This window comes from Mchenga conophoros, linkage group LG18 (genome assembly GCF_057382185.1).
Source record: "Mchenga conophoros isolate Kocher_MC1m ecotype Shallow Benthic linkage group LG18, M_conophoros_male_GT1.1, whole genome shotgun sequence".
Lineage (NCBI taxonomy): Eukaryota > Metazoa > Chordata > Actinopteri > Cichliformes > Cichlidae > Mchenga > Mchenga conophoros.
In genome coordinates, this window is record NC_140543.1 from 13,387,765 (window position 1) to 13,400,128 (window position 12,364).

Sequence of the window (12,364 nt, forward strand, 5' to 3'; positions counted from 1 at the left end):
ATGTGTGTATGTAAAGTCGGATTTTAGTCCATACTGAATTGTTTCGTTTGATAACTCAGACTCTTATACTGTTTTTGTCATTTTTGGCAGGTATCTACTTATAAATTATAAATCATTTGTAAAGTCCTTTAATGTTTGGACTACTTTAATAACAGATCGTATTTATATGACACCTGCTGGACGCTCCTAATAGTAGCCAGGTCATAAGCAAGGGAAACTGATAATCATTTTATCACATTAATATTAATATATTAAAGCTGTCCCTCTTTGCTTGTTTCCCCATTATCCTAATTGAGTACAAATTGGTTAAGAGGGTGCAGCGCAGCTATCAAGCGCCTTAGTTTTATCAGATGACAGTTTAAGTCCCTGAGATCCCATTAGGAAGAAAGCAGCTAATGTTTAAAGGCGCTGTGTCAGCTTACAGGGGGAAAGGGGGATGGTGAACAGCAGGGGGATGACAGGCATAATGGAAAGGGAGGGTTAAATGCTGGGAGATGTGATCAGCTCATGTTCAAATGTGAAGAAAAGTCTAATCTGTCACATGGTGTTCGGTTGTAAATGTGCACTTTGTGCTTATTATTAAAAGTCTGTACAAAATGTGATCTTTTTACGTCTAAAGACTTGAAACTGAAACCAGTCACTGTCCAAATGAAATGATTTAAAAACAAATTTCAAATATCTCTTAAGGATACCTCCGATGTCTACAGAGGTATTAAAAACTACATTTTAATGTATTCAGCAACAAAAAAACATAATGGGATGATTGTCAATTAATAGAAGAGATAACAAGCTATATGGGTCCTAGATTAATCCTATGGCCCATAATCCTAGATTATACTCTGTGACCTAAAATGTCTTCTGTAGATAAAAGCAAATCCAAATTCCTGTCAAATAAAGTTCCAAATATGCAGTAAATCTCATCCGAGATAAATGTATTTGCGAAAATGATGCAGATAGACGTTAGTTGAAAGAAAACAATATTTGGGGCGTTCAGGTACTTTATCTTTTAATCTTTTAGTTTGTCATAATAACCAGAGTTTCTCTCTCGTCCACTCAGCCAGATTAGGAACTTAATGCTTTAACCTCAATGGGAATTTAACCTCTTTAAAGACAGTTTTTGAATGAATATCACAAACATAAGAAATAAGAACCCTTAAATCTTTATTGAATTTTTTACAGAGACAGATGAAGAGATATTTAAATTATTAAATATAATACAAATGACCGTACTGAGTGTCATACTGTGTGTATAAGTAGCAAAAGTGAAGTGAAGATGGCCGGATCATTTCACGAAGCACCTGTATGTAGAGAAGCGCTCCATAAACAAAGCACTTTAACCTGTAGTCTGAGTATGAAGACTGAAAAATAAAAGCAGTTATCTGTGAAATAGACACTTAATTTCAAATATTGCAGTTCAGGTGAAAAGTAATGTGTGAAGGCCTGGGTACAATGCGAGCACTGTATATTTTATACTTTGAGTTTTAGACAAGTAGTTATCACATGAGGGTACATTTCTCCTCTGCATTCTGCTTCATCTCCGACATTGTTGCCTGGGCCTTGGTTTTCAGTGTGTCCATGTCCAGGTTTTGAAGTCTATTGAGGAAAGAGTCATTGGCCTCCTCTTCCTCCTCATCCTCATCCACCATTTTTGCAAGCTCTTCTGGCACATCAATGTCATCCCCAGCCATCTCCACTAATGCCGTGTCTTGAGTGCTCTGTGACAAAAGTCACAAAATTGTAATGCAGTAAGTTCAGAATGATGTTAAAACCCAAAGATTTAATAAATTACCATGGAAATGCACTTTAGAGCTGTTTAAGAGACTGAATGATTATGGCTGGGCAGAAATGCATCATATTAATGAATGAGGTGTTACTAGTAACATCCACAAAAGTTTATGAGTCTCAGTCAGCTTTGCTAGTAACCCAAAAACAAGTCTTATTCTTAGTATTAATAGCAAATACATGCAATTAATTGCATGCTTTTTCTAAAATAACTTACTTTACAGTACTTACACAATAAATAAGTAAAATACACATTTTATTTTGAATATAAGTATAATTAACTGTGTTAAAAAGTATCCTTTCCCCAAATCCCTGTTGAAAAAATTGTGTTCACCTTCATGTGGAAACATTATTTACTTAAATCTGATGAAAATATGAAATGTTTCACAATAACTATACAAATGCACTGGTATGGTTCAATAGCAACTGCATTAATGTGTAAAAATAATGGATTTTTACCATTTAAAGAAAGTAATTATGTAAGTAAAGTAATTCTAAAAGGGTTGTGCCAGAAATCATGCAGTACTAGTCATAGAGTAAACTTACCTAAGTTAAAATTAAGTTGATACAACTCGAGTAAACATATTTATATAGAACATTTAAGCACAATAGTACAGACATTAAACTGCTGCACACACATAAAATGCTCGGAGAAGTAATACAAATGATTTAATGAAAATCAGTAACAGTAATACAGTGATGAAAATAATAAATATAATTAATAAATCAATATAGTAAATAATAATAAAAGTAAAATAACATTGGTAAATGAGATACACTTGGAAAAATGGCACAATAAACTGATATATGTAAAGGTTAATGCAACTAAAGATATAGTTTCTTACATCTGGAAGTCGATATTTATCTCTTAAAGCCACTCGGAGATTTGCCCTCTCAGCCTTCTTGGTTGCAAAGTCCTTGTCACGCTGAATCCTGCAAAATGCATGCACTTTATGTAAGCCAGTAAATGGAACAAGTTACAAGGCCAACCCTGCCACATAGTGACTGTGAGTTAAAGGAAAAAGAAACAGTAAATCAATCACTGGAATGTAATTGTGTTTATTTTTACCATACATTTAATGTATGATCATATGCTTTTATTTATTTATTTATCATATTTTCCAAAATGCTCAGAATCCCTAAAATATATCTAATATAAGTAAATATTTCCTTTCATATCATTATGTTATCACACGCATCATCACGCATTATCAACAGGCTAATGGGACCCATTATATGGACAAATAATGCAACATATAATTTTCATTTAATGACCATAACATCTAATTTGTGTACAAAAAACAATATATTTAATATATTATAATGACATATCGTCGCCTGGCAACCACCACTTGTCCAACATTTATGCAGCAGAACAGGACCAGAGAACCGTAATTTGTGCTATTAGCCCACTTCTGTAACTGTAGCTGCAGTAATGCCCTGCTTAATAATAAGATTAGCTACATGGAAAGCTAGCAGTTGGCCCAAATCCGGGGTTACTTGATGTTTTGGCCAGGGCTGCACTCCTTCACCTCATTCACTCCCATTGCTGTGCCATTTATACACAAAGGCGATATTGGCATTTAGCTACTTAACCCCTGTGTGGCCCTGGGACCATTTATGGGACCGTGGGACCATTTATGGTCCCAGGGCCACACAGGGGTTAAATGCAGTTCATCCTCAAATAGAATCACAGTAACTCAAAAAAGAAAATTTTTAGCTTATCCTGAATAGCTTAGTTAGGTTAATTGTTGTTTTTTTGTTTTTTTGTTTTTACTAATTCTAAAAAAATCAAAGATGCAGACCAATTTTTTAATCACTTCTACTAACATTATTATTCAGTGTTGTCCATCAACTTCCTGTTGTAGAATATAGCTCGAATAATCTTTAAAGAAAAAAGTTACAAAAAAAAAACAAACTGGTGAACTTCAAAAAAATTCATGAACATTTAAATAAAGACAAAAATCTACTTTAAAAAAATCACAATAAAAAAATACCACAAAATAAATGAAATTAGTGAACTTACCCTAATTAAATGAACTACTATTCCTTTTCCCGTTAAACATCATTTGCCACTTAAAAATAATTAAATAAACAAACATTTAAAAATTAACAATAATAAAAAAGAAAATCACAAAAATGTCTTTTTTTTTCTTGCTGAACATACCTTTATTAAATTAACAGTAACCTGTATTTTTGACCACCATACTTGCCTGATTAAGACTAAACTGCCATTTTCCACTTGAATAAGTAAATAATAAATCAAAAATTACTGCAATCTGTTATACAGTCTGCCCTAAGACCTTCTTTTTTCACTTAGTTGAAATTAGCTTACATTGTAGCATCCCTTCAGATTTTAAGGTGATTAAATAATTATTGTTTTAAAACGCACTGGCTTAACAGACATGTTTAATGGTGGCTTCCTGAAACCAAACCGTATTATTACACACAGAGCTTAATCTCCTTCACTGGCTAATTTGAGCCTCAAGGGAATAAACCGTACCTAAAGCTAAACTATAAGCCTGTCTCACATCCGCTGATGTCACATATGTGGTCACACAAGTAAGACTCCAGAGTCCATACACACCCACACACTATAGAAAACAATACAGTTTGAGAATGTTGACTGACAGTATTTTCTCATAATGGCAGAAGCTGACTCCAAAATGAGTCTTAAGATCATGCAGCTAAAGGGCAAAGTAGCCCTAAAGTCTGGCTTATGCCCAGTGCATGTAAAGAGAGCAGGGATTATTACATTTAAGTGGAAGTTAGCTTGTCTAATGCTCTCCCCATAAGGTAGGCATCACCAAAAAGTAACACGTTTTGCAGATTTGGGTGAATATGATGGAAGCTAGTACAAAGAAAATTAAGTGGCCGTTTGTACTTAGAAATACATTGGACTTTACATGCTAAATGCAAATTTGGTAACCTACAGCGATTCTTGTGTTGGTATTTTTTGCATATGAAAACTTCAGACCACCTCCCACCAATGCTAACCTGTCCCACACTGTCCCACACAAACACAGTGTTTTGCTCCACATTTAGTTTTTTGGGATCTGGTCAGCATACAAATGTCTGAAATGTAGAATACAGCTTGTATTGACAGGGAATGAAAACGAACCTCTTTCTTTCTAAATGTTGCTACTATGGTCCACAATGTAATAGTAATTCATGAGTGGGTTTTGAGATTAAGAGAGGCACTTTTTATCAGTGCTATATGCTTTTATCTGCAGCTCTGGAACAAACATGACGCGATAGCCTGGTATTACTAATCCTGCCGATGAGTAATACAGCCCGCGCTTAACATGAGTTTTATCTTTCCCTTTTAAAAAAAAAAAAATTACACACTGTTAAACATTTAAACATTTACATAAATTTTAATCCCAGCTGGCATTAGATGAGCGGTGGGGTATGCTGTGGACAAACGGCCAGTCCAAGCACACAATAACACACAAGTATTCACACTTACATCAAACTTAGATTGTCATTTAAAAATGTTAACCACTAGTTTGTGACCTCAGTGCAAAAAACATATTGCTGAATAGTTGTAAACATGCTATCCAGTTTAGCTGTTGTTAACATTATTTTAAGGCACTGTTTTTCAGTGTTTCATCCAATGCTGCAAAGGTTTACTCACTTTTCTTCCACCATCTGCTTCTGGTACTCCTCAAACTCCTCTCTGGACATGCCTTTGGACTCTGCTGTTTCCTTTCCTTCTGCTCCTGCTTTACCGTTACCTTCACCGCCTCCTCCGGTAAAACTCTTCAACTTGTCACCTAACATTTGATTCATGAGGAATGCCATATTTCAGCTGTAATCTTTCTCAGTCCTACAGGGAAAGCGTAAAGCTAAGGGCCGGTGGAGAGGAGAAGGGTAACGTTAAAATTAAATTTTGTATGTTTAAAACAAGATACTGTTTACAAGAGCTGTATACAAACTTCCCTAGATGTGTGTCAAGATGATTAGACCGTGTCAATAACTTGTAGCTGGAGTAAAACCGATAAAGAGCTTAGCTCATAACTGCCAGCCTGCAGACAATGGAGAGTGTTTATCTTGTCAACAAGATGGAGCAGGATAGACCCTCTGGGTGTAGTTCACTATTATCTACTTGCCAAACCAGCACTAATCACTGCAATGGAACTAGTGTGATCGAATAATAAAAACTAACTGTAGGTAAAACATAATAATAATAGATACTTTATTAATCCCCATGGGGAAATTACTTGTTTTTCTCTGCATTTGACCCATTCACTCAGTGAAGCAGTGGGCAGCCCACTAAGCAGGCGCCCGGGGAGCAGTGTGTAGGGACGGTACCTTGCTCAGGGGTACCTCAGGGTAGCCGTTAAGTGGATTTGAACCGCCGACCTTCCGATCATGGGGCGACCACTTTACCTACTGAGCTATCCCTGCCCTAAATAACTTCCATCATGCAAACGTACGCACGTACATTTCATATAAACAGTGGTTACCACAGTGGATGTTAAATTCAGCAGTGCTACAGCAGATACAGCTATTTATCATGAATGATACTGAACTTATTTGAGTTTGAGGTTAAAACACTAAAAACTCTTTTGCACAGCTCTTTGTTACTATATTATTATTTATAACTGTTATTTAATTGATATTAGGGTTAGCATGAGTTATACACTTGGAAAATACTATTCTTTTCCTATTGAGCTTCACAGTATTGACTGTTTTTAAAGGTGGACTCTACAGTCACAGAGCTGTCTTGATTTCCTTTAAGTAGAAATAAAAATGGTTCATATTTTAAAGCAAGATTTTCTTGTCACTGACATTTACATAAAAATGGTTTAGCTCACTGGGTTTAACAGGCAACCCATAAGCTACAGGGCTGATGCACAGTCCTGGGTTTGAAGCTTTCCTGAGGCCATTTACTGCGTGTCTTGTCCTGTGCACTGTCCCCAGCTTTCCTGTCTTCCTCTCTTGCCAAATCGTATGATACAAGCAGAGAATGTCTGTATCAGTTTGTGTATCGATCACACATTAAGTGCAGTTTGCATTGGTTAAAAATGATTTTGCAGGTTATCTGCATGTTAAAACAGGAATTAAAGAGGCGAATGATACTTCAAAGGTGTCCTGAAGCGTTCCTGTCTGCCATGACTGCCATATATTGTCCTAGTTAGAGCTAAGGAGTATTTTAGTGATGTTATGGACGTCACACTTTCATAACATAAACATTCTGTAACACCCAGAACTGAAAAACTGCACAGAAACTTTCTCTTGGATTTACAGACACTGTAAAATATTCAGTTCTCTGTGTAAAAATGCCTTGTTGATGTCAGAGGCCAGAGGAGAATGGGCAGATACTTCAAACTGATACAAAGCACAGCAACTAACTCATTGCAGCCAACGTATTACAACCATGGCAGCAGAGGACAACACCGAGTTCCACTCCTGTTAGCTGGGAACAGGAAACTGAGGCTACAGTATAGACAGACCAAAATTGAAGAAGATTGGAAAAATGACAGTGAAGATGAAAGCATGGATTAATGGAATCATTTCGCCTTCAAGCAGCTATTAAGGCTGTTGGTGGTGGTGTTCTTTTAATGGTGAGGGATACTTTGGATCCCAACTGATTGTTCAAATAAACCAGCCTCTTGAGTATTGTTGCTGACCATGTCCATCCCTTTATGACAACAGCATACCTATCTTCTGATGGCTTCTTTCAGCAGGATAACACACCATGTCTCAAAACTCAAATCATCTCGAAATGGTATACCTAATAAAGTGGTTTGTGAGTGTATCTTAATGAACATACTGAGATGGAAACGTCTAAATAAAATATCCCTTGAGAGATTTTAGAAATTCGTGTGGGATTTTTTCTCTGATGAAGACGTCAGATTTCTTTTAATTTACTGCTTGATGATTGTTATGTCTATTCACAGATTATTATTAGTGTCACAGAAAACTTTTGAGGTCCCATTCAATTATGTAATTTTGTTTTTACTATTTTAGCCTCCTTTGCTTTTGTCTGTCATACTTTCTTAGGTCTTTTGACAAAATTTGAAAACTCCTTTAGGACCATTGTTTTAATCGTCCTTGCTTCATTAATGCACACAAACACATCTTTCAGATCTCTTTCTTCACTTGTCCTTGCTGTGAATTCAAACAACAAAAAAGAGATGCTGCCAAGCTATAACAACCTGCCACAGCTTAGCCTGTGAGCCTGTGTCACTACAGCTCACCTGCTTTATACCACAGGTTATTTGCTGCGAGTATACAGACAGAGGAGTGGTCAAGAATTGGCTTACTGTGACCTCTGCCCCGGTAATCCACGTCGTCTTTACCATAGCCTATTGTGACGTATAGGTTCTTTATCCCATCCTTCAGACTCTCACCAAGACTCCTGGACTTTTTCCAGGTAACCTACAGTTTAAATTAGGGCTGAACGATATATCGCATTTGCGATAATATCGCGACATGATCAAGTGCAATTTTCTAACCGCAAAGGCTGCGATTATACTGCGATTATATTATACAATTCATGGGCTGCATCCTCCTGAGGCCGCATTTGTAGACCGATTACGTCACAGCGACGCGCCGAAGGCTGTCCAAATTACTACCATATCCCAGAATTCATAGCGCGGCCCAGCCAAACTCCAGTTTCCAGCAATGGCGGCCGCTACTAAGTTTTAAAATTACTCATACTAATCTTTCTGGGTCACAAAATAAACTTTTAACATATTTTCAGGCGAGAAAGTAGTTGTGTAAACATCAAATATCTGCTCGGTTTATCAAGATATCCCATATTTGCAAAAGTGCTTCGACGTTTTCAGAGGCGTCTGCTACCCACCAGCTCGACAGCTAGCCGGGAGCTCGAGGGTTACTGATGCGGCCGAGAACGGCACAACTCCCGGCACATCATTTTCAGATCACCGCGGAGTTTCGCTGCTCGGGTTAAACGTAATATATAAGTCACTTAGACAACCTAAAAATGTTATTGTTGGGCTTTTTTCAGTGTTTTGTTTGTTCGTGAGTAAATCGGTTTGGCTGAGATTAAAGTTATTAGATTAGATAAAATAAAACTTTATTAATCCCCCGGGTGGGTTCCTCCTTGGTTTTTACACAGCTGACTAAACGTCAAACAGAAAACTTATTAAACAGAAGTATGAGACAGTCGAGAATTTACACCAGTGTCTGGTTATATTTTAGATAGCAAGAAGCAGACGGCCGAGTTTATTAAACTCCACCGAGACAGCGGTGACGCTAATCAGAACTAGACCGTCCAATTTCACGCCTTTAAACTTTAAAGGCGTGTTTGTGTGTGTGTTTATACAATTGCTATTATGTTTGCACTTTATGTGTAATGTTACTGACTGCAGAGATCAGTAAGATGTGTGTATTTTTTATTTATTAGTTTTATTTATTTAATATTATTTTTTAATTGAATGACTGTCTAGTAGTTCACAGATGTCGAAAAACTGAGTGTGGTAAAGCCACTGATTTTTTTTATGTATATTTCTGCAATCTGCACATTGTACTGACTTTCATTTTAATGTTTACACCAGGGTTCCTTGTCAGCACTTTATGCTCAGATGTTTGTAAGCTAAAAATAAACTATTGTGTATGTTCAAATATACTGTTGTGATTGAAGAAGTTAAATAAAAATGTCAGTCATCAATTCATGCATCACCTCATGTCATCATAACAGAGGTCTGTCTTCCAGGAAAGAACAGTTTAAAATTAATGTAATATAGTATTGGCCATACTATATGATGTATTGCTTGTCTTTGTTTAATAATACAGAAGACAAAGACCTTAAAAAATAATCGCATATCGCATCGCAATATTGGGGCAAAAAATCGCAATTAGATTATTTTCCATAATCGTTCAGCCCTAGTTTAAATACTCCTCACTGGTGTCGGAGAGGCGGATGCTGTCCAAGATAAAGACAATGTTGGATAACACCTCCCACCCACTCCATGACATGCTGGTCAGTCACAGGAGCACGTTCAGTGAGAGACTGAGATTACCGAAAAGCACCACTGAACGACACAGGAAATCATTCCTGCCTGTGGCCATCTCCCTGTACAACGCATCCACTTAACACACTGTTTGCTGCTACAACTACACATGTTTCTTTTCCAACTATTTATTTATGAGTGACTTATGTATGTATGTATGTATATATATGTATATATTGTACTATTCTTAGTTAGCGTATTGTCTATCTTGTCTTAATGTTGGTTTAAAATGGAGCACTGTAACAAAAAATAATTTCCCCCAGGGATCAATAAAGTATTCTGATTCTGATTCTGATTCTGACTGTACGGCCACAGAAACAGCGCGTTTGACCTTACTGCTCCATACCTTAACATGTCAACGAGTTCACAGTCACTAGATGTCAATCCAACAGAGCACCTTTAGGATGTGGTGTAACAGGAGATCTGCATCATCTGCAGCATTTGTGTGATGCTATCATGTGACTTTGGACCAAAACCTGTGATGAATGTTTTCAGCACCTTGTTGAATTAAGGCTGTTCTGAAGACATAAGGGGGTCCAATCTGTTAGTACTAAGGTCCTAGTACAGACCTAGTACAGTCTGTCTGTACTAGGTACCGATTAAAGTGGTCAAGTGTTCTCTCACTTTGACCTCTGACCTGGTAATCCACCATGTCTTTAACAAGTCCATTTGTGACGCATGAGAATCTCTTCTTCATCCCATCCTCCAGGGTCTCACGACGAGTTTTGGACATTTTCCAGGTGATCTACTTTTTATGTAAGACTTACGGTACAGACACCCAGACAGTGTGTTTGACCTACTAAAGCATAAAACTCGCACTTACTTGTGCAGGCTTTATTCTTGTTTGACCATGCTTGATTTCTACCTCAGGGGAAATCTGACCTCTGTGTGAAGTACAATAATGGTTAGAATATTTTTAGGTTTTCGTGGTTCACTACAAATTTAACAGAGCAGAAAGAGCATTATGTAAGACCTGGGCTGAGCAAATATGGAAAAAATCGCCTCCACAAAAATGACTTTTCAAGCTTAAGACTTTGATCATTCATCATTTTGAGTAACTTAAAACCAATATTACACTAGAAGACAAACACTGATTTCCTTTTTAGTCTGACTGCCACAGCTGCAAATTCTGATGCAGCAGGTGTCACACAGATGGGCATGGTATCCATGGAGATTGTGTTGGTGTTAGCCAGACTGCCCACTACAGATATATCACTTTATTTAAACCAGTAAGTAGCAGTACTTCTTTCAGATCTTGATAAAGTTTTTGGAAAATGAAGACATTTCGATTGGAGGATGTTTGTAATGGTTAAAGCTCCAGGCTAAGACATACAGTGCTGCAAAAAGGTATTTGCCCCTTCATGATTTCTTGGTTTTCTGCATATTTGTCAGACTTAAATGTTTCAGGTAATTTAAAATTAAAGTAATTTCAAAATTTAAGAAGGACATCTCAGGTAAATACAAAATTCAGTTTTAAAATGATGATTTAATTTATTAGGAGAAGGGGGCTATCCAACCCCTCTTATGCAATCAAACTTATCCAACCCTATGTGAAAAAGTAATTAAATGTATTAGGGCTGCCACAAACGATTATTTTGATAGTAGACTAGTCACCGATTATTTTTGCGATTAGTCGACTAATCAGATCATCATCCATTGAACGTAAAAGTACAGCTTATTGCACCAGCAGCATCTGCTCTTATATAACTATCATTAGCTTACAGCTTTAAGTGTTTAAGGTCTGTGCTAACTAAAAATAAAGACAAGATGATAGTTAATTGAATTCTAATTAAATGTGCAGATTGTTTCGGTGGAGTTTAATAAACTCAGCCGATTTACTCAGGAACAAATAAAATACTGAAAAAAAGCCAAACAATAACATTTTTAAGTTATCTAAGTGACTTGTATATGTTTAACCTGAGTAGGGCGGTGGGTTTGAAAACGATCTGCCGGGAGTCCGGTGCTCTCATGGCCCCCGGCTAGCTATCGAGCTAGTGGGTAACAGACGCCTCCGAAAACGTCGGAGCGCTTTTGAAAATATGTGGTGTCTTGATAAACTGAGCAGATATTTGAGGTTTACACAGCTACATTCTCGCCTGAAAATATGTTAAACGTTTATTTTGTGACCCAGAAAGAATAATAAGAGTAATATTAAAACTAACTAGCTGCCGCCATTGTTGACAACTGCGCTGGGCCGCGCTATGAATTCTGGGACACAGTTTCTTCTTCTTCGGGGTTTAACGGCAGCTGGCATCCTTGTACATGCAGTGCTGCCATCTTCTGTTTCAGTCCGTTATTACACTCTTAAATCCTGCTACTTATTCCTGCTTTTGGGATCTTACAAAGCTTCAAATGACGCGTCGACTATTAAATCAGTCGTCGACGATTTTGATAGTCGACGTAATCGTGACTAGTCGACTAATCGTGGCAGCCCTAAAATGTATCATGTAAAGCTGAGTTAAATTTTATGAGCCACATCCAGGCCTGATCACTGCCAGATCTGTTAAATCAAGAAATATAACATGTCCAAATATAATATATCCAAATATAACGTGTGTGACAAAGTGAAGCAGGCTTAAAGACCTCAAAAAGCAACA

General features: G+C 37.0%; 1 protein-coding gene across 1 annotated transcript; it reads right to left on the reverse strand.

Moving 5' to 3' along the window:
- Positions 1-1,144: 1,144 nt before the first annotated feature.
- cplx4c (complexin 4c) lies at positions 1,145-5,789 on the reverse strand. The gene is made up of 3 exons (XM_085253894.1): positions 5,420-5,789; positions 2,628-2,715; positions 1,145-1,715 (listed from the first exon to the last, which is right to left on the reverse strand). Exons 1-3 carry the CDS (start codon positions 5,584-5,586, stop codon positions 1,497-1,499), a joined length of 474 nt encoding a protein of 157 aa, XP_085110020.1. The 5' UTR covers positions 5,587-5,789; the 3' UTR covers positions 1,145-1,496.
- Positions 5,790-12,364: the final 6,575 nt, after the last annotated feature.

Bases quoted from the DNA above. Each gene is read 5' to 3' on its own strand.
- cplx4c (XM_085253894.1), bottom strand. From the start codon at position 5,586: ATGGCATTCCTCATGAATCAAATGTTAGGTGACAAGTTGAAGAGTTTT. The intron at 2,716-5,419 runs GTGAGTAAACCT...TGCATTTTGCAG, and splicing joins AAGCAGATGGTGGAAGAAAA to GATTCAGCGTGACAAGGACT. The intron at 1,716-2,627 runs GTAAGAAACTAT...CTTTTGTCACAG, and splicing joins ATAAATATCGACTTCCAGAT to AGCACTCAAGACACGGCATT.